The sequence below is a fragment of the Pleurodeles waltl genome, chromosome 3_1, assembly GCF_031143425.1.
Source record: "Pleurodeles waltl isolate 20211129_DDA chromosome 3_1, aPleWal1.hap1.20221129, whole genome shotgun sequence".
Classification (NCBI taxonomy): domain Eukaryota; kingdom Metazoa; phylum Chordata; class Amphibia; order Caudata; family Salamandridae; genus Pleurodeles; species Pleurodeles waltl.
The window spans coordinates 1036498743-1036522089 of record NC_090440.1 but is presented as its reverse complement, the minus strand read 5'-3'; the positions used below and the strand labels follow the sequence as shown (position 1 = coordinate 1036522089).

General features: G+C 46.1%; 1 protein-coding gene across 4 annotated transcripts in view; it reads right to left on the bottom strand.

Annotated features, from left to right (window-relative positions):
* Positions 1–23347, bottom strand: part of CEP70 (centrosomal protein 70) — a 443636-nt gene that overhangs the window by 1855 nt on the left and 418434 nt on the right. For all 4 annotated transcript variants that reach the window (XM_069224317.1, XM_069224319.1, XM_069224321.1 and 1 more), the window contains one exon: positions 15683–15762. In XM_069224317.1, coding sequence (XP_069080418.1) covers positions 15683–15762 — 80 coding nt within the window. The remainder of the gene's footprint in view (positions 1–15682; positions 15763–23347) is intronic.

Sequence of the window (23347 nt, the reverse complement as noted above, 5' to 3'; positions counted from 1 at the left end):
TGTAGTATCAGCTCTCCCACTGTGCCGGGAGAGCCGCTTTGAGGATTGCCTCGTTTTTTTTCCTGTTTTAAATGTTCCTGTTTGTATATTTTTCAACTGCTAAACGTGTATGTAAGTGGTATTTATATAAAGCTCTCCTCAGATAGAGGTTGTGCTATATGAAGCTTCAGGTAGTCATGTAAAGCGGTGAGGCAAAAGAAAAAAGTAGTGTGCCACACTAAGGTATATGGCTGATCATACAATAAACCATGTAACAGAGTCATTCTAAAAGGTAGTAAAAAAGCGGCCTTGAGGCAGGACAGACAATGCATTTAGCTACGAAATCAAAGGAATTTTGAAAGGCTGGCCAAGGAACGTATGAAATTGATGGGCATGGTGCAAGCCCACAGATGTAGATTATAACATGTCGAGAGACAGCCCTGGCGTGCTGCCTAGGCTCGACCTGAAAAGGTTATACAGTCATAGGTTTCAGTTAGGACAACTTATTGCACTATTTTGTCACTAACACTATGACCCAGAAGGCATCCCAAACCTTTGCAAAATACAAAGCCGTCTTAAGAAAGATAAGTATACAAGTTTGTCATTTCTTAATAAAAAATACTCTTCATTAACAAATAATGATTTTGTCTTGCTTGGAAGCTCAGGAGAGCACCTTTGTAATAATGCCCTCCTTTCTAACTCCCAGAGTAAAACAGTTTGTTCAAAACGTAGAATGTTGCACTCAGTAGAACAGAAGCCTCCAAGTGCATCCGTTGTGTAGTAAGACATGCCTCTTTTATTGTGCACATTTCAGTTGTTTTAGAATTGCTCTTCCTTTTTGAGTTTACGATCTATCCACACTCTAACTTTCTAGAAATTCTAATTCCATTAAGGCACTGCTTTGCAGAAGATAATATATTTTTTTTAAACTTTATTTATTACTTTTATAATAACAACACAGAAACTGCACTGTTCATAAGATACACAGCAGCATCTCAGCATTACAGACCAAATTGACAATCGTGAGGTCCGCATCACGTCTCCAGCAAGAACTGTGGTGGTACATGAAGTGACATCCATACATGAGACAAAAGATCAGACTAATCGATGTGCCTGCAAAAGCAATTGCAGCCAGCCAAGCACCACGTGGACAACAGAATGATATCTACCAAGCACCACATGTCCTGTAACATGCACGACGTTTCAGGAACAAACCAGTGTGCAATACTGTCGCTGAGGTAGTGTGAACTTCTGAGTCCAAAGGGAATTTACAGACCTGAGCTAGACCTGCCCCACATACAAAACACACCAAGGGGGAACCATCCAGCCCCACAACATCACTGAGCATCCCATATAGGTTCTACCATGCAGACAGGTGAAGGGACGGGCATCTACCCCACAGTGACAACACATCGGCAGAGAATGGGGGGGCAAGGCAGAAGATAATCATAGATAATCACTTTGAGTTACTGTAAGACATGAGACCCAGGAATTAAATGCTGAGGATTTGTTCTGTAATCTTTAGCGCTCTCCCGAAATAACTGCTTTTAGAAATAGGGTTTGTGATGTATTATGAGTTTGAATGACAGAAGTGAAACGTTTCCCCTGTCTGAATTACATTTAAATACACACACAATAATATATATATATTTATTTTACACACACACACATCAACATGGCCACAATAATTTTCAATAATGCTGCAATCCCATGGGAGTCCTGCAGCATTCAAAAAGCAAAAAAATCAAAAACGCCGACCAGCATTTTCTATTTTATAAATTTGACTCCTGGAGAGAGCCAGGGCTCAGGAGTCTTTAATATTAAATATTTGGGGATTGGAGTGTGAGTGGAACCCCCTCCCCAAGCCATTCCTGGAACCTAGGGACTCCGTCCCCTGGGGTTGAATGTTAAATTAAGGGGAGCAGGGCATGCAGCGCCCAAGCCACCAATGGGCCTCAGGGCTTCCATTTCCCAGGGCTGAATATGAAAACCGGGAAAAGGGATTGTCACCCCCTCCCTGAACAAGCAGGAACAACCTCATCTGCAACACTTTGTGATTCTGGGAAAGTCACCAATCTCTCCGTGCCAAAAAAAAAAAAAAGTGTTCCTCTTTCCTCTAATCCTCCTACTTTGAAGTCAGCCTGAAAACAAAGTAAACATATCTCTCTGGAAGACACAGATTGACATTTGACCTCTTTCTCTGAAAGCACAGCAAATGTGACAAGATAAGAACAAGATTTACAAACCTGGTTATAGAAGGTGGGTTCTCTGAAGGATACTGGTAAATAAAGTTTTGGCATGGGGAGAGAAGAAGTGAACCTGGAGAGCCAAAGCAAGAAAATGTAAGTTACAAACCACAAAGCCAATTGCAAGCAACAGGCAGAATGCATTCCCAGGTCAACTTTCTGAAACTCTCCAAGTCTTTTGCATATCTTCTCTTTCCTGATCACCAGAAGTGATAAAAAAAAAAAACATATGCAAAGGCCCTTACGTGGCCAGCAGCCGATGAAGCTGCACGTGTAGCGCAGCTCTCCGGAGCCGAGAACGGGACCCGGAACGAAACCTAGCCATAAATAAGCCCAGATAACTCAATCAAAAGTGATCCCAACATCGGCAGTCCCCCAAGCAGAACACGGAGCAGTAGCGACACCCCCGATCAAGTAAGAAAGAAGAAAATATGATCGAGCTCCAGAAAACCAAGATGGCGGGCGTGTGGGGAACCAGTCCCCACATAGTTGAAATAACAAAGTTCTCCGGCCCGGAGACGCGATCTCGACAGCACAATACCTCAAACTGAAGCAGTGGGGGAGCGGCGACCCCTACGGCCACACTAAGCGAGAGGCGAGGAGCAGCAGCGTGAACGTATCGGGTGAGGGCGTGGAGCCTGGTGGTCAGAAAATCCAAGGCGGAATATGCACCGGGGCAGGGGGGCACACAGAGGCGCCGTGCACCTGGAGACGGCGGTGCCCACTGGGGGCCCACCACCCGACACGGCTGGGGGTTTGCGGCCACGACGAGGACCTGCATGAGCAGGCGAGGTCCATCCACGGCTAAGAACGGGGTCGCTGCCCGGAGCTGGAGAACCCGAGCGACCGACCTCCCGGAGATTGGAGAGATGGCAATGGAAACGGGGGAGCAAGCTGAGCACTCAACCAATTCAAGCGCAGTGAGTAACCACTGATCCAATCACTACCCAGAAGCATAAAAAACCCCTCCGGGGGGCCACCCCAGAGACACTATTCTTAGACTCCACGGAAGCGACTGAGCCCCAATATTAGAATTAGAAACATTAACTTAAGCCGACCCAGCCACGCGCTGGCCTAATTACCCCTGTCGAACCAGGAGCATAGGCAGAGAATTGCGTACCGACTGCAACTTACCTTGTCCACCAGCGCCCCAGTGGGTGGCCCCGCCGCGATGAAAGCTGCATGGAGAGCTAACCTCCTCGCTTAAAACCCTAATCACCTAACTGACGTAAAGTAACGACTTACCCAAGGTGAGCCCTCCGAAGACCATAATCGGACGCCTATATCCCAAACTGCCGCAAATAGACGCCTTCACCTCTACCAACATACAATAAAACTAACAAAATGGGCAAGCCCAAAAAACGTGATGGTCAAGACCAAGAAGAACTAGCGACAGACAAGATGCCCGGACAACCTCCCCACTCGGCCTCCCAGAGTACATCAACTCAACAAGAAACAACCCTGGATACAGTCCTACAAGCCATAAGGGAATCTCACGAAGTTCTTGAACAGAAAATAGACAATCTAACGGTGGACTTATCACTGCTGCGAGATGACCATCGAAAACTCACAGAAAGAGTGGGGGCCACAGAAAAAACATTAAATGTGGTGACGTCCATACAAAAGACATTGACCATAGAGACATCCGAGATAATGTCCTGAATCAAAACTCTGGAAACCAGAGCTGAGGATGCGGAAAATAGCTCCCGCAGGAGCAACCTGAGACTAATCGGAATACCGGAAGGTATGGAATTCTCAGCAGCAAACATGGAAACATTCCTAGAAAATTGGCTCAAAGACACAGTCCCACCAGAAGGCCTCTCAGCATTCTTCGCAATCAAAAGAGCCCACCGAGTCCCTGATAGACCCCACCCACCGGGGTCCAGACCCCTCCCGATAGTAGCAAAACTACTGCACTTTAAGGACAGGGACTATATCCTTTCGCAAACTCGTATTAAAGGGGAAATCATACTAAACAACCAGCGTATTATGATATTCCCCGACTTCACCAAAGAAACTCAAACTCAGAGAGCCTCCTACAATAACTATAAACGAACTGTACGTGAGAAAGGCATCAAATATGCAATGCTCTTCCGAGCTAAACTGAGAGTTGAACATGAGGGCAAGACGCACTTTTTCTCAACCCCAGAGCTGGTAGGAGGCTGGCTAGAAACCCTAAACTTTACATCCCTAGGCGCACCGAGTAGATCCTCCCGTGCACCTGGCAGGAAACGTGGTAGATCCTCTAAAAGGGCACTAGAAACTGCACCCTCCAGACACCAATCACTACAAGGAATGCGCGAAGCAGTAGATGCAGCAGCGGCCTTGAGCAGAGGAGCCCCACATCACTCGCAAACCTCAGGTGATGCCTCAGACCATGACTCGAGCTGCGGGAGTCTATCGATCTCATCGCAAGACACTTGCACTAATCTACCAAAAGTGACCCCCAGAACGGCAGAAGAAATCATCTGACCCCCCAAGAACCTGACAGCGATCACCCAATTTACCAAGCGATCACCTCCTATACACAACCCCTGCAGAGGTGAGACCACTAGGCAACCACAAGGGAATAGTAAACCCCGAATACTCATCCACGGGCAGCAGATATGCCTCAGCCGGGTCCCCGGAACGGCCCGGGTGTAAGCGCTCGGCACTGACGCGCCTCCCACCTCCAATAGAAATAAGATACGTTGTATGGTTTGGACGGGGAAAGTTTTGTTATCCGGTCCTGGGGAGAGGGAGTTGGGGAAAGTTCACGTTTGTGTTTGCATGAATTGTCCCATTACCAACTCTATCACTTTAGAAGGCAGAACTCAAACTAAATATAGGTCGATAAGCATAACCTCAAGCATCGCAGAGCCCGCGAGTAACCCTGTCAACACAGCCAAGATTAACCAAGATAATGACTACACAGTATAAAATAATAACCTGGAATGTGAGAGGCCTAAATAACATGTCCAAACGATACAAAGTGCACAACTATCTTAAACGAAGGGGGATACACATAGCCCTACTACAAGAAACCCATCTGATAGAGCAGGAAGTTAAAGCCCTCAGCAAAAGATGGAGAGGCCAAATAATTGCCACTAACTACTCAGCCTATGCTAGGAGGGTACTTCGGTGGATCCGTCCGGGGTTCCCTTTTCAAATACTCCGCAAGGTCATTGATAAAGAGGGAAGATATGTGATGACAAGCGGAAGATTAGGTGGTAGAGAAGTGACAATAGGAGGCGTATACGCCCCAAACCATGACCAAGGTAAATTCCTCGACAGATTATCACTAGAAATAGGTCTTCTTTTGGCAGGCATAAATATAATTGGAGGGGACTTTAACTGCATTGCTAGTAACACTCTGGATAGATCGCACCCCCCAGTGTCACAATCCCAATCGCTGAAAACTGTGAAGCAGTTCATAGAATGGCAACAACACTGGCAATTAATAGATAGCTGGAGAACACTTAACCCACACTCTAGGGACTACTCATACTACTCACCTGTACACGATCTACACGTTAGACTCGACTCCATCCTGGCATCCCCTGAACTGCAGAGCGACGTGGTGGCAGCGGAATATCTTAGCCGAACGATATCTGATCATAACCCCCTGATAGCTTCACTATCCTGGGGCAGAGCGAGACCGACAATCCCAACCTGGCGCCTTAAAGCAGAAATGCTCGAAGACGAAGCGTTTAAACATACATTACATATAGCTATAGGGGAATTTTTTTAAACACAACGAGGGAACGGCATCTACCAGGTCCATTGAATGGGAAACTTTTAAAACAGTAATCCGGGGAAAGTGCATTGCTGAAAATATAGGTGCCTGAAAATCAATAGAAGCAGAACTTCTTCAACTGGAAGACTCTCTTAGAGACCTGGAAAGAAGGCGCCCCACACAACCTAGCTTACACCCTACAATAGTGGCAACCAGGATGAAAATTCATGTGGCTGCTAATACACTTGCTCGCTTCGATTATAAACAACACTTAACCAGACTACACTCAGAAGGGGACAAAGCTAGCGCTTTACTAGCCTGGCTCGCACAACCCCCAAAAAAACAAACCGTCACAGTCGAAGTCGAACACTCACAGGGCACACACGTCTACACCCAAAAAGAAATTAATTCTGTCTTCCAAGAGTACTATGTACTTTTATATGCCCCCCCACCGTAACACTGACCCCTACCCAGTTGCGTGAATTAGAGACTCTCACCACCCCCAACCTGACAACAGAAGAAAGTTCAACTCCAGCGACGCCTATATCGATCGCGGAAATAAAATCTGCAATCCAAAGTATGGCCAGGGATAAAATCCCAGGAGCGGACGGGCTTCCACTAGAATTTTACCACCAGTACCAAGACCTGCTAGCCCCCCACCTTTGCGCATTATATGCAGAAGCCTGGAATAGTAACACCCTCCCCCAATCCACCAATGTAGCTATTATGATCCCCCTGCTGAAACCAGATAGACCCGCCACAGATGTTCGCTCTTATCGCCCTCCCCTATCAATGCTCAACATAGACTACAAAATACTAAGCCGGATCCTAGCTGACAGATTACTCCCCCATATGCCCTCATTGATAGATCAAGACCAATCGGGTTTCATACCCAAACGGAGCACATCCCAAAACATTAGACCACTCATATCAATACTCCACTCCTTGCCCCCGAACTTACCACAAGCGGCGATCATCTCGGTCGACATAGAGAAGGCATTTGACAGCTTAAGATGGGACTATCTGGAACAAGCTATGCTAAAGTTGGGGCTGGGCAAAGGATTTGTAAGGTGGACCAAACTACTATATACTAACCCTACTGCAAGAGTAAGAACAGGCAATTACATATCTCCTTCATTTCAGGTCGGCAGGGGCACAAGACAAGGATGTCCATTATCCCCTCTTCTTTTTGCAATCGCAATAGAACCCCTAGCTCAAATGGCAGGAACTTGCCTCTACTATAAGGGCATCCCAATAAATAACTGGTCCCACCACATCGCCTTATACGCAGATTACATGTTACTCTTCCTACAAAACTTAGAAACAGACCTACCTGGGGCCATGAGAATAATGGATAGTTACGGAACTGCCTCCGGACTTCGGATTAATTGGAGGAAATCCATCATCTTCCCACTGCACAAAAAACCCCAGAACCAAATGATACAAGAGGCCTTCCCTGGTCACCTAACACATTCAAATACCTAGGAGTAAAGATTTACCACTCAGTAAATGACCTACTAGAAGGAAACATACAAGGAGCACTCAGAGGGATTAGAACCAGTATGCGCTTCTGGGAAACACTGCCACTAACAGTCACAGGTAGAACTGCTCTTTTTAAAATGATAGTGCTACCCAGACTGTTGTACTATTTTTCAACCATCCCACTCATAATCCCGAAAGCAATATTCAAAGAGATTGAGTCCATGTCCACAAATTTCATTTGGGGTCCAAGCAGACATAGAATGGCAATACGATCACTTCAGAGACCTACAGCTGAGGGTGGCCTTGCCACCCCTGACATGGAGATAGATTACTGGGCAGGACAACTACAATGGGTCGCAAAATTATCGTGCAACCCTCCTATTAACGCCGAACTACGCCTTCCCTTAAACTGCCCCATAGACAGGATATTGGGCATACTACTGAACCCCCCGGAAATCCAAGCAACGGCTCCCGATAGAATGGGAATCTGCTAGACACTGTTGGTATCAACATCTGAAACGCTCCTGCATTAACACTCCTTGCGCCCCAGAAGCTTCACTGTCCTGCCTGACCCATATCTCAGGGAAGCAAAATATCCCAGGTCTCAACAAACTGATATCACATAATATTACTAAACTAGGAGACCTATACGGAGGAGGGAAACTCCTCACCTACACTGAGCTACAAACACAATATGACCTCCCACCCGGTTTATTCATCACCCACAACGCCATCATTAAAATCGCCCAAAAAACTTGGAGGAACTGGAAACCTTGAACCCCCCACTCATAATAGCTGCAACACCATTTGCTCAATTGGAGATCTAAAAGGTGTAGTATCTGGAATCTACAAAGCGCTACAAGCTAGCACACGCCTACCCCTAGCAAAACTTAAATCCAAATGGCAATCGGACTTAGACATCACTTGGGATGAAACGCAATGGGATCAGATCACCTCTCATGTTTACTCGGTATCCAGAAATGGCAGGTTCAAATTAATAAACCTATACATTTTTCACAGGGCATACATGACCCCACAAATGATCACCAAAATCTACAGCACAAACTCCACAAGTTGTCCCAGATGTGCGGAACCTGCAGCTAGCCTCATACATATGCTCTGGAGCTGCCCCCAACTTAACGCATTCTGGGAAGAGACTTTTGCAAAAACTTCAGCCTGCACTGATAGATCATTAAACAAATCCCCAGCAGTGGCTGGGGGACTTCCCACGCCGATGGCTCTTAAAATTTCCAACAAGTTTATAGACCTATCTCTGATCCTGGCGAGACAGGAAATAACCACAAACTGGAAGTCACCAACGGGCCCACAAATATCCAGATGGCAAAACTCATTAGAGAAGTGGGCAGAAGCAGAAGGAACGACACTGCTTCGCGAGGCACTTCGTGAGCTCAGGCCCAGAGATGATGCATCCCAATGGGAATCAATTCTGGAAAAACTAAAATCACCAAATGCATCCACCGAAGAAGCAAACGGAACCACCACGGACTCAGACACAGACTCAAATGCCACACAGGAATCCTAATGCTCTGCGAGCGAGGACTGCAACAACTAACCCTATTGAGACCTGCCAACTGTGAATTACATTTATAAAATCTGAAGCATGAGGGGAGGGAGGGGGGGGAACAACAATTTAAGTAAATTCACCTTTGCGCCAATGTTATTGTTTTATTAAAAAATTGTAATAAAATCTTTTTTTTAAAAAATAATGCAAAGGCCCTTACCAGATTACCCATAACGCATTGCTTAGAGACTGGCAGTGTAGAATCCTGAAAAACTAACACTGGCATTGATTGTTTTGGGCTGTTATTAACAGATCTATATCCAGTGTCCCACTTTTCAAAGTACGAGTTGACCTCACACTCATGATTGAATTTTGCCTGGTGGTTAGGTCGGCAGTCGCTGTCTGACCCTGTGAAAAGTTCTGCTGTGAAATGGATACAATACTTGATAACCCAGGGCCACATTAGTTCTGCGATGGGACATGATTAAGAGTGTGTTCCTCCCTGTTTTTCGAACACTGCATGACTGCCATGTCATCTGCGTGAATGAGTTTTCCTTTTCCTTGGTAAGCGTATGACATATGCCTAATGCACAAGAAAGACTTCTTTTACTTCCAACATGTTGATGTGAAGTAATTGTTTAGCATGCTTACACTTCTCTTGAACTTTGAGTTGAGGGATTTGCTACCCACACAAAGAGATGTGTCTTCTGTGAATGCTCTGCTTGGCTGAGAATCTACAAAGTGTTGTCCTATTGTTAGATGATCTGTGTTCCTTTGCAGCAGTTTGCATTTTGCCTCCGGTGACACCACTACTATATATTCCCAAATCCCAGTTGCACACACCCACTCTGTTGTTAAACACCAGTCGCGTTGGTCGATGTGCTATGAGAACCAGCTCTATGCATGAAGCCATCATGCACAACAACATCAGTACCATTCCCAATGTTAGAGATAGCAAGTCAGGAAAACTAGAATCCATCTCTTAAAAACCTGTGTGCTCTTCTCTCCATTGTCGGAAAAGCTAGCCCCTAAATAGATTTTGAGCTGCTGCAGATAGTTTTTTTTCTTTTGGTGGTAAATCCTAGTTTGTAAAGCAGGGATACTGTTCTTTGTTTGGGGACAGATATTGCTCAGCTGATTTCCCCTTTACCAGACATATCATCTAGATCTGAGTAAACATGAACCAACTCCCTTGGCGCCGAGGTGAGCAGCCCTTAGTGCAAGACATTTAGTAAACAATTTTCTGCCAAAAGGTACAACTGAAATATTAGTGCTTTGCACCTACCCTAAATCTCATGGTGAGATGACCTATGTGAAAGTAGGCATCCTTCTAGGAAGTCGTCATATTGCAAAAACGGGATCACTTCCTACAATGTTGTAATTCTGAAATAAATGGTCTACAGGTACGTGTTAAGAATTCACAGATCCGGTATTGGACGCAGTGTGTGGAAATACAGAGTACACTCCTTGAGCTCTTTGCTGTACTGGTACTTTACCTATGGCTCTCTTGCTTAATAATCAGCAAATCTCTTCCAGGAACAGAGGAAAGAAGTCTTTGTTCATTTTGTATCTTTACCGTAGTATATTTTAGTGGTAAGTGCGAGAACTCGATGAAGTAGCCCCACTGCACTGTGGGTAATGCCCCTACATCAGTTGTTACTGTCGTGCCCTTCTGAGGGTAAATCCTGAGCCTTCCCCCAGACATGTGTTGTGTGATCACTAAAATGTAAACCGAGTCACTACTTGAAGGCAGCAGAAGCTCCACACGAACGAGAGCCAATATTGTGTCTTCTACTGTTGCCCCAAAAACCTGCTTTTCAAACAACCGAGGTTCTATATTTGTGGCTGTTGGCCTTCTGGTAGAAAGGACTGCTGGTCGAATTGTCAGGAAGGAAGTAGACCTTTCCAAGTTGACTATCTGTGCCGAACATCTGGGGCAGCTGAAGGGCTCCTATGGACTTAGCAGTGTCTGTTTTTTATTAATATTCTCTAGTGCCTCCAATATATGTGGATGAACAAATAGGACCCATCAAATGGCAAGCCCAACAAATATGTCTGCACCTCTAGGCAGAACTTGGAAATACATTGCCAGTTGTGATGACATAAGATGATTGTGCTATTGGTTTGGTGTAAAGCAAAATCTGCTGCGTTGAGCGTACACAAGAAGCACAGATTGGATATAATTTTTCCTCAGGTACAGCCCTTTACCCTCTGCTAAAGGAGCTCCTCACTCTCTTCCCACTGGAGGTGTCATACCTGCTGAGGAGTGCTTGTGAGATGGTGATGTGCCATGCAGTAGCTGCACACAATGGTACTTCACTGTGTCTAATCATTTGCTGTTTTTATCTGGAGGAGGTCCCTTGATGGCACCATAATTGCTGGAATGTTTTGTGAGCAGTACAGACTAACATGGAATCAGAGGGTTGTGTGTGTGGGGGGAGCGGGGGAGGGTTAAGTACATGGCCCTTAATATAGGATAGATCCTGAACAGCATATTTATTTTTTTGTTCGACTCTAGGTGTTTAGGTATTATAAACTATGTTTAATGGGACTCCGAGATCTCTGAGTTCTGTAAGATTTCTTTAGCATGGGCCAATAAACTGTTCCTCCTGTTTTGCACAATTTTTCTACGAGGTAGTTATTGCCCTTACGTGCTACTACAATGACTGCACCATGTTGAGATGAGCCCACTGGATTACTGTATCGAAGGCAGGTGTTTTGCCTGGAGGAGATGCCCTAATGAGGTATTGCTTTAAAAGCTCCTCTTTGTCTGACTACACTAGATATCTGTCCCACAGTTCCTAACTTGGTTGACCCTGATCGTACTGTGGAAGCATGCTCATCCAAAGCAGCCATCTATGAACGGAATTTGTTAAACACAACCAAATGCATTTAAAGGTGGCCATCACTAATGCATGCACATTTGCAGCAGTTTTGTAAGGATAAAATCCCGTTGGCAAAGATAATAGTTTTCACAGTCAAGACCTAATGGCTTTGCTAGTACTAGTTGCAAGTATGCTGTAGGAAGCTGGCTCTGTATATACTATATCAAAATGGATATAGTGTGCACAGAGTGCAGGGGTTCCCCAGAGGCCTGATAGAGAAAATAACAGATAATACTAATGCTTTATTTGTGGTAGTATGGTCGAGCAGTTAGGCTTATCAGAGGGTAGTGTTAAGCATTTGTTGTACACACACAAGCAATAGAAGAAACACACACTCAATGACATCCCCAGACCAATAGGTTTTTATATAGAAAAATATTATTTTTGTTACTTTATTACTAGAACCACAAGACTCAGTTCAGAAGTAAATACTGTTGCAGGTACGAACTTAGCATAGACATCAATGTAACTTTGTTTCACTTTAGTCAAGTGAACAGTTTTTAAGAAAACAGAGAATATCTATTTTAAAAGTGGACACAGTGCATTTTCAGAACAGTTCCTGGGGGAAGAAAGTAAAGTACAGTTTTAGAGGTAAGTACACTACTTACAATTCCTGTCTCCGGGTTATAGGTAGTCCACCGTTGGGGGTTCAAGTTAACCCAAAACACCCACCACCAGCAACACGGGCCAGCTGGGTGCAGAGGTCAAAGTTGAGCAATTGTAACGTGGGCTCATATTGAGACAGGGGTACTCGGGATTCGGTCCACCACAAGGTAAGTACCCGCGGCTCGAAGGGCAGACCAAGGGGGATTAGAGGAGCACTGGAGGGGCACCAATCCCACACCCTCAGCGGCACTGAGGCGGCCCGTGCAGGCTGCAAACAGGGTGTTGGGTTTCCAATGAAACTCTATGAGGGGACCCCCCGGGGTTACTCAGAGGGGGTCTCGGGCACACCACCGGTCGGGCAGGGAAGAGGGTCGCTGCACCGGGTGCCAATTTCTCTAAGGCCTGGGGGCTGTAGGTGCAGTGGGTCCTGTTATCTTCGTCCAGGGTAGTAGCGGTCAGGGGGGTCCTTGAGATTCCCTCTGCAGGCGTCATTGTGGAGAGGCCAACCCAGGGTGGGCACTTGGTTGCTGTCGTCTGGGGTCCTCTCTGGTCAGATGGGCCACCTAGACTCAGGCCGTGGGCGTCGGATGCAGAATGGTTAGGACTGATGCTTCTGGAGTGAGGTGGGAGTCCTTCAGAAGAGGTTTCTTCTTCTGTTCTTCTTTGGACCGGGCCGCTGTCCACTGGAGTTCTTGATCCTCTGTGATGCAGGCAGTCCCTCTGGAGGTTTTTCAAAGGTCGCTGGACCTGCAGGACATGTCGCTTTTCTTCTGCAGGTTCTTTGAAGCAGGAGACAGACTATAGGGCTGGGGGCCAAGTCAGTTGTCTCCTTTCCTTCTCTGCTGGGGTTTCCGCTAAGCAGTCCTTCTTGTCAGGAATCTGACTAGCTTGGTTCAGGGAGCCCTTAAATACTAAATTTAGGGGCATTTTTAAGGGTTAGTGGGCAGTAGCCAATGGCTACTGTCTCTGAGGCTGGCTACACCCTCCCGGTGCCCACTCCCTTTGGGGACGGAGGCACATTCCTATCCCCATTGGCCCTAATCCTCCAAACCAAGATGGAGGATTCTGCAAAGAGGGGGTCACTTCAGCTCTGGACACCTTAGGGGTGGTCCTGGCTGAGGTGGTGACTTCTCCTTGTTTTTCTAATAATCCCTCTGGACTTGCCGCCAAAAGTGGGGTTTTGTCCGGGGGCTGGGCATCTCCACTAGGTGGAGTGCCCTTGGGCACTGTAACACAAAGCCTGAGCCTTTGGGGCTCACCTCTAGGTGTTACGGTTCCTGCAGGGGGGAGGTGTGAAGCACCTCTTCCCAGGGCAGGCTTTGTTTCTTGTCCCAGAGAGCACAAAGGCTATCACCCCAGGCGGTCAGAAACTCGTCTCTCAGTGGAAGGCTGGCACAGACCGGCCAGCCCTGCACTGAAGGACTGGATAAAATACAGGCGGCATCTCTAATGCCCTCTGTGTGCATTTTTTAATAAATCCAACACTGGCATCAGTGTGGGTTGATTATGCTGAGAAGTTTGATACCAAACTTCCCAGTATTCAGTTTAGCCATTATGGAACTGTGGAGTTTGTTTTGACAAACTCCCAGACTATATACTTAATATGTCCCCACTGCACTTACAATGTCTAAGAATGGACTTAGACACTGTAGGGGCCTAGTACTCATGCAGTTATGCCCTCACCTGTGGTATAGGGCACCCTGCCTTAGGGCTGTAAGGCCTGCTGGAGGGGTGACTTACCTGTGCCACAGGCAGTGTTTCGTGGGCATGGCACCCTGACGGGGATGCCATGTCGACTTTGCCTTTTTCTTCCCACCAACACACACAATCTGCACTGGCAGTGTGCATGTGTTAGGTGAGGGGTCCCTTAGAGTGGGACAACACATGCTGCAGCCCTGAGGGACCTTCCTTGGTCACGTGGCCCTTGGTACCTCTGGTACCTTTTACAAGGGACTTATCTGTATTCCAGAGGTGTGCCAATTGTGGAAACAATGGTACATTTTTAGGCAAAGAACACTGGTGCTGGGGCCTGGTTAGCAGGATCCCAGCACACTCAAGTCAAGTCAGCATCAATATCAGGCAAAAAGTGTGTGTGTGTGTGTGTGTGTGTGGGGGGGGGGGGGGGGGTAGGGGGGGATGGGGGGGGTAAGGGAATAACTGCAACAAGGGCCATTTTCCTACATATGCCATTTCTCATATTTCTAATTTACAATGCTTAATTATGGAAATAAAAACATTTTATCAAGATTTTTCAATATTATATATATATATAAACATGTTGATTTGTTCAATATTTTAGATTTATTACGATGTTTTGGGGCCTGTTGCTGAAGGATTATTACATTTGGATTCTCAATTTTTTCAAAAAGAATGATAAAACCTCCCAATTAGCTTATTTGTGCTTTAATTCAATGGTTCTTAACTTGCTGTGCAGGGACTCGAGGGGGCCTCCGAAGCCTACCAGGGTGTCCGCAACTGCTTAGAAAATTAAATAATATTAACAAATTAATAATGTGTATATAAATAAAAAAATGAAAATATTAAGACGTTCAATAAATGTGAAGGACTTTGAAAATGGAGGCTAAAAATTAAGCATGAATCCTCGGACTGATTCATGAGAGCAGTGCATGTGCATCAAACAGAATACAGGTCCTGATTTAGAGTTCGGCGGACGGGTTACTCTGTCACAAAAGTAAAAAGTATCCTGCACGCCATATTACAAGTGCCTCTGGCTATAATGCACTTGTAACACGGCAGACGGGCTATCCATCACGTTTGTGACAGAGTAACCCATCTGCCGAATCCTAAACCAGGCCTATAGAATGGACAGTGAGCGACTTTAATTTAGAAAATGTCCAGCCTTCCCATTAAAATTTAGTTTTGTATTATTTTTTTGTAAATTAAATAAAATATTTCATAATTTGTGACGATGGTTCACGAATGCTTGTTTCTGTATTTTTGTTGTATATTTGTTTGTGGTTCAAATCATCCAAAATGCTTAAAGGGAGGAACCCAGCATCCAATAAGAACTCAGTAGGGGTCCTCGGAATCCAATAATGATTCAGTGGTGATCCCCGGGTTCCCTTAATAATTACGTTGGAGTCAACAGAAGTTAAAAGGTTCAGAACAATTGTTATAGTTTGTACAATCATGCCATTGATATTGCCAAAATAGGAGCAAAAGAACAATGAGCATGTAGGAGAACATGACAACACTAATAAAAATGTGTAAGTTCTACTTGCCGTACCTAAAATTTGGAGTAGGTCACGCATCAGTGCTTCAAATGCTGGAAAGAATTCATCATGCTCTTCCAGCTTGCTGATTATGCTGACAAAAAGAGCACAGAACAAGTGTGACCAAGGGTTTCTTGCATTAAACTACGGGAAAGTATAAAATACATTGAACACAAGCAGGTTTAAGGTAATTTTCATAAAATTAATACGTCGACATCAAAAACACCATTAACTAAAATGAAATAGTAAATGCAAAAAACTGTACAAAGCTAATGCATGTCTCTCAATCTATTTTAACACAAACACCCAGCTACTACAGTATTTAGCAACTGCTCGTTGCTCTGTTGAGTATATTTTCTAGTAAAGAGAGGAAACAAACTGATCCCTACAGTTGCGTACTTTGTAAGGAATCATATGGTTGCTTATAATCACAAGTGCTTGCCGAATTAAATCTCTTCTGACAGTTCATGCAGTGTTACGAATAACAGACTTCTTAGGTTCACTGTCTTGGTTCGATGCCCTTGCGACAGAGCCAAATACAGAACAAAATATACTGAACAAATTACTTACCTTCGGTAATGCCTTATTTGGTAGAGATCATATCGGGCTGCAGATTCCTTACCTTTTAATTTCCCAGGCGTCAGCATGGATCTGTCGGGTGGCTTTATTTGGTTTTGCACGTCTACGCTGTCGCTAGAGCTGGAAGTGACTTTGTCACCGATATATGCGGCACCCAGGTGCACAAACGTCAGTTACTTTTCATGACTTTCCACACCAGGAGCGCAGAGACGTGAAGTGAACTGACAAATGTGTGTCCAAACTAGGGCCCTGAAAGGGATCATCCTTAACCCTAGAAATCTCTGTGCATATCGGGGAGGCAGGTGTGGGTCTGTAAGGAATGTGCAGGTAGATATTGTCTCTACTAGATAATGCGTTACCAAAGGTAAGTAACTGGTTCATCTGGTAGAGACTTGTAACTACAGATTCCTTACCTCTGAATAGATAACCAAGTCATACCATCCTGGCGGTGGGTTGCAGACAAATTTACGTAGACTAAGAATTCCTGCAGGACCGAACAAGTGAAATGCCTGTCTCTGCAAACCTGACTGTTCAGGTAGTAATGTTTGGCAATTGTATGCCGGGACACCCACGCTTCTGCCTGGCAGATGTCCAGGACTGGAACTCCATGAGCTAACGCCATGGTTGCAGCTTTTCCTCTGATGGAATGGGCCTTCATACCCTGAGTAGGCTGCTTTTTAGCCAGAGCGTAGCAGATCTTGATGCAGAGAACGGCCCGGTGTGAAATGGTTTGTTTCGGTATTCCTCAGCCTTTTTTTTTTTTTTTTTACCTCCTACATAGCCCACGAAGAGTTGGTCATCCACATGGGACTCTTTTTTTTTGTGCGGTCAAGGTAGAACCACAACGCTCTTTTTGGGTCCAGACTGTGGATTAGCTCCTGTTCTTTAGAAGAATGTGGCAGAGCATACAAGGTGGGCAGGGTGACAATGTCCCAATTGGAATGGGATCACCACTTTCAGGAGGAAAGAGGCCAGGGTGCAAAGCACCGCCTTGTCTGAAAATACATTAAAATAGGGAGGCTTGGATGATAAAGCCTGCAGCTCACGCACCCTCCAGGCAGATGTTATTGCAATTAAGAAAGCTGTCTTGATGGTAAGCAGCCGGAGAAGAAAATTGTGTAGTGGCTCGAAAGGAGCACACATGAGGTAAGTGAGAACCAGGTTCAGGTCCTATTGAGGCATGATGAAGGGTGAAGAAAGGGAAACATATGTATAAGCCCTTTCAGAAACCTATTTACAATAGGGGAGTTGAATAAAGAGGGTTGGTCAGGCAGCTGCAGGAAGGCGGACAGAGAAGAGAGGTAACCCTAAAGAGTGCCCAGAGCAGAGCCCTGCGGGGAAAGAGTAAGGATGAAAAGAGGAATATCAGAAAGGGAGGGAGAAAGAGGGTCAATAGACTTTTCTGTAGAATATTTTACACGTTTTTGCCAACACCATGGGCAACTGTTTTTTGGTGGATGGCCGCCAAGATAACTTTACAGACTTCGGGAAGAAGGTCAAAAGCTATCAACTGTTGCCACTCAATCTCCATGCAAGGAGGCAGAGAGTTGACAGGTTTGGGTGGAGGACCCTTCCTTGCTGCTGCAGCACAAGATCCTGTCTAAGGAGCAGCCTGATCGGAGGGTCAATGCTCATTTTCAGACGCTCAGGATACCAGACTCACCGTGCCCATTCCAGTGCTACAAGAATGTCCTGAACCCAATCGTTCCTGATCTTGTTGAGAACTCTGGGCACAAGTGGTATGGGCGAAAAGGCATACAGGAGTCCTAAACTCCATTCAAGACAAGCATCTCAGAGTGTTAGCTGCCTTGGAAACTCCAACTGGCAATACTGCTGACCTTGCATGTTTTCTTCAGAGGCGAACAGATCTAACCAAGGCTCTCCCCAATGCTGAAAGTGTCCTTGTGCCACCTCCGAATGGAGATACCACTCTTGATCCAATAGGCATCGACAGCTGTATTTGTCTACCCTTGCGTTCAGCCAACCTTCCAGGTGTTGAGCCACCAGGGTTATGCTCTGCTGTTCCAGCCTTGCCCACAGATGCTGGGCCTCTTGACAAATGGACCACAATCTCACCCTACCCTGCTTGTTGCAGTACCACATGGTGGAAGTGTTGTCCGTGAACACTTGTACTAACTTCCCCTTGACAGAGGAAAGAAATGCTTTCAGTGCTAGCCGAATCACCCGAAGCTTCAAAAGGTTGATGTAGAGCCTGGATTCTGCCAGGGACCAGAGTTCTCTGAGCTCCAACTCTCCCAGATGGCTGCCCCATCCCAGGAGTGATGCATCTGTCACTAATGTAAGATCTGGATGGGGAAGGGAGAGGAGTCTGTCTTTGACCCAATTGTGGTTCCTAAGCCACCACTGCAAGTCTCTTACAGTTCCCTCTGGGATCTGGACCATGTCAGAGAGGTTCCTCTGACACTGCATCCACTGGAACTTCAGGTCTCACTACAGAGCCTACTTATGCCATCTGGCATAATTCACCATCAGGATGCAGGAGGCCAATAGGCCCAGCAGTCTCAGTTATTCTCACCAAAATCGAGGATAGAGGCTGAAACATCAGTACCATAACCTGAATATCAATCAATAAAACTTTGTTTTGGCTCTCAAAGCCATAAAAGCACATGCAAGGTCAACAGTACAAAGTATTCAAATTAACCATACGTAGGATTCTATCATATATATAAAATCATCAGGTTAAGAAATGGGTTTTGCATTCAAGAATAAGAATGGCTAAAAACAACTAATCATATTCATAAAGAGATGGCTGCCTGTGAATCAGTCACATTGCCCCCAAAAACTTGGCTACAGTACATACATAAACAGGTCGACAAACAGATCTCAATAGGCGACGGGCAGTGCTATGACTGCTTGCGCCTAATTCTTTGCATAAGCGTGCCAGCCAGTTAAAGTGGCCCCATGCTTAGGCAGGACAGGCAAAGAAAACATGGGCTACAAATCGGTGAATCAGAAGGTGACCATTTGTAGGTAAAGGCTTTGAGCAGTAATGTGACTACTCTAAACTAGAAATATAATTTCCTATCTATTGATGTTGTGATATGGTCCCAAAACTGTTGATAAACTCTAAAGGATTTAAAATCCATAAAATCATTTGACAGGGGAGCATTTACCAATTTGCTGAATTTGCCATTCTCAGCTTTCTCCCAATACATTTATTTTTTCATTCTTTCTCTGAGGGAGTGGGGGCTGCAGAAGGGCTTTCCCACAGATCACCCCACCCACTAGAGCAAAGTGACAGTTGGATATTATCAAGTCATTTTACTTAACAGGAGCTATCAAATTTCAGTACATTCAAAAGGGCAACAGTATAGTGACCCAGATCTGGGGTAAACCACAGACACCTCCAAAATAGCAACGGGCGTAATCTACACTTATCCTCCACCCTTTTTATGCCAATGTCCAAAGTCAAGGGATGTAAGGGGGTGCTGAATGGAAAGTGGACAATATTTCTCAGAAATGTATTCTCTGACCTAGAGAGTTCATCAGAATTGACAAAACCCCAGAATTCAGCCCGTATAAAGCAGATCCCAGTGCTTTTGATTCATAAATCTGGATAGCTGGGCCTATTGATTTACTAGAAGAGGCCTTATGCTCTTTGAGAACAGCCCCCACTATTTGTTTATGCCGTACAGTGGCTTTAATTACTTGAGGTTTACAGGACAGAGTCAGCAAGTGTGACTCTCAAGTACACAAAGGAGTTCATCCTCCCTAATGGTAAGCAATCATACCCCAATCTTCTTCTAAATGTTTTGTGCGGATTAAAAAACATAAATTTTGTCTTAGCAGTGTTGATTTCCAATCCTTGCGAGTGGCAGAACTCACCAAACTGCTGCAAAACCTTTTGTAAACCACTCGGGATTTTGGAAATCAACAAAGTATCATCAGCTCCGATGAAAGGGAGTGTCCGAGAAGGAATTTCTCTTTTTTAAGAAAGAGATTTACGGTTCGCAGGTCTAGAATAGGGCAAAGACCCTTGTTATTTTTGGGAATCAGAAAGTAGCAGGATAACAACCACTGCCTACTTCTGATATCGGAACCCTTTCTATACCTCCCTTGGCCCGGAGAGCTGTAACTTCTTCTCAGAGCAAAGATAGATGATCCTGCGCGAGCCGTTCTTAAGTTGGCGGTATAGGGGAAGGAAAAGATAGAAAAGGCAGGGATTGGCTCCTCCGAACGATCTACAAGACCCATTTGACTGATTTTATGAACTGTCCGTGCAGAAGATGATGTTAGAGTCTCTGGCCCACTGGGTACCCATGGTCTTGCAGTACTAAATTATGAGGGTTTAGAGCCTGTAGCTGCCCGAGGGTTGGTGGCGGACGACTTCTGGCTAACAGTCCCATGGGGTTGGAATGCTTGGTATCCATGTCCTCGCTCAGATTGGGAAGCTTGCACAGAACGGTGGCTGGGATATGGTTGGCGCGATGGCATGCACCTTCCGTAGCCACAAAAGGGGCGAAAGGCCGGCTGGGGACGAGGTGTCACTAGAGCCCCAAGGACTTGGCCATAGCCTACAAGTCCTTGAAGTGCTCCAGTGCCAAGACTGCCTTTTCTCTGAAGAGATGAGTATCTTTAAAGGGCATGTCCATGAGGTTGGCCTGGAAATCACCCAAAAAGCCAGGAGCTCTCAGCCAGGCGTGGTGCCGTAAGGCCACTGTCAACAACACTGCTGTGCCCAGCGAGTCAGTCGTATCTAAACCACACCTAATCGTGAGCTTTGCTGTGTCCCTCCAGTCTTTCAGTGCTTGGGAAAGGATAGCCCGGGCCTCCTCCAGGACCTGTGGCACCACTTACGCAACCGTACCCCATAAGGTATGGGAATAACGGCCCAAAAGGCATGTGGTTTTTAGCAACAGCAAAGCCAGGCTGGCGGAAGAAAACATCTTCTTCCCAAATGTGCCCAGCCTCTTGGATTCCCTGTCCAGGGAGGTGGCAGAGAATGCGCCACGGGAAGCTGAGGCTTGGACTACCAAGCTCTCAGGTTTGGGGTGCTGGCTGAGGAAACTATGATCACCCGGGGCAGAGTGACAGCGGCAGGCAATTGTCCTGTTCACAGGAGCCCCTGTGCTGGGCTTGGACCAAGTTCCCAGTAGGACATCTGTTGGTCCTTCATTAAAAGGCAATAGGGGTCCAGATGAGGAAGGCTCAGGCTGAAGCACCTAAGTCAAGAGGTTAGTCTTGACCACTACCGAAGGAAGTGCAAGGTCAAGGATCTCCATTGCTTTCTTCACCACCATTGCATAAGATGCTCCCTTCGCAGCCACAGTGGGTGGAGAGAGCAAGTCAGTATCTGGGGAGGTGTCCAGTCCACTGGCTTATCCTAGCTCTTCATACCAGTCCAATGAAGTTGGCTTCTCTAACTGGTATTCTATAGGGTCCAGTGACCGCTTCCACTCTCCCCCCATGCCTCACTGCTTCAGAAAATGCTCAGGCAACAACCTAGGAACAATGGGCCCTGCTGGCGCCGGAAATGGCATTGAGCTACGCCTTTCCAAGTCGGCTGGGATGACAATATGGCTGGAGCCGCCGCCTGGAGAATCGGTGTCAGGTCCTGCGCCGGAGGTCATGTTGGTACGACCAGCCCAGATCCGGATCAGATCCATGAGACCCAATCGTAGCCGAAGCCAAAGCTGCTGGTGCAGAACCTGATGGCCATGCCTCTGACCCCGCGGGGCCCAAAGGCGCTCCAGAGGGGTCAGCCTGGTCGGATACTCGGCGCATGGCCATATAAAAGTTCTTTACTTGAGCGGGGTTACTTCTGTTCCTGGAAATGGGGGGGAAGTGTGGAGTCGGACCTGGCAACGGCTCCACAAAACCGTGCCCAGAACACCGATGTTCCTCACTCGTCACGTCGGCAAACAGACAAGGTGAAGTCGAAGACCGTTTGGACTTCTTTTTCTTCTTGAGCCTCTTCCCAGAGTGTCCCTACGACCGTGAATGAGAGGAAGAGGACTTGGGGCTCCTGGAGTGATCCTGCAACCTTCTTCTCGATAGGGACTCCTAGGAGTCACGCTAACTGGAGTCGACCGCCAGGCCACAAGCAGCTTTAGGGACCGTCCCCTCTATGCTTTCGGCACCATGGCCTGGCAGTCTGAGCACGACTTTGAGCTGTGGTTGCACTCCAGACACCAAAGTACAGCAAGTGTGGGTCCGTTATCGACACGGCACGGTAACAGGGGCCACACAGCTTAAAACCTACCTTCCTTGATGACATTATCGACACACTTCACAAAACATATTAAACAAAATGTCAAAAAAAGCCTGTCACAAAAAAGAGAGAGTGGTAGCTCTTCTCCGGATCAGCGCTAACAGGCATGAAAAGAAAAGAACTGACATCCATGTGCCTGGGTGGTGCCTACCTACGTGACAATGATGTCACGTCCGGTGCCAATGAAGCCCACAGGAAGCGAATGAAGCCCCCCTACCCCCCCTGCAGTGGTACTGCTCACGCAAACGTTTCTGGATCCAGTCTGATACCTGGGAAATTTAAAGGTAAGGAATCAGCAGTTACAAGTCTCTATCAGATGTGTAGTATTACACCATTTATGCTGTCCTTATATGAGACGATAAAGCACTTTCTCTAGTGGGTTGCAAGCACCGCCTCAGAGGGCTGCGTGGTTGTTCTGGAATTGCAGTTCAAAGTGTGCCAATGTGGGAAGCATTTTGGTGAGATGATAATGACCAGAGAGGTGCTCTTCTCCTAGTGCGCAATGCTTAGTGGTGTGGTGAATCAAGGCAACAGACTAGTAGCAGATTGATGGGCATGAATTGGCTCTAAAGACCCCCGATTTGAAATGTCTTTCTTTTCAGCACATTTTTGTATTGGTTACAATAGAAGAGTATCCATTAAGAACTCTCAGGTTAGTGGTTAAAGCCACCCCTCTGGTTATGCAACGGATGGTTAGAGTGGACTGAGACCTGCCGGGATGGACCATGTTAGATTCCTCTTGTTCGCCCACTATGTACAACAGATCCCTTAGCTAACAAAAGTCTGTCCTTCTCGCACTGAGTGCTTAATTTAGAGTGGATTCGTAATAAATCCAATTGATATAAAGATTACTTTGGATTGTAATTGC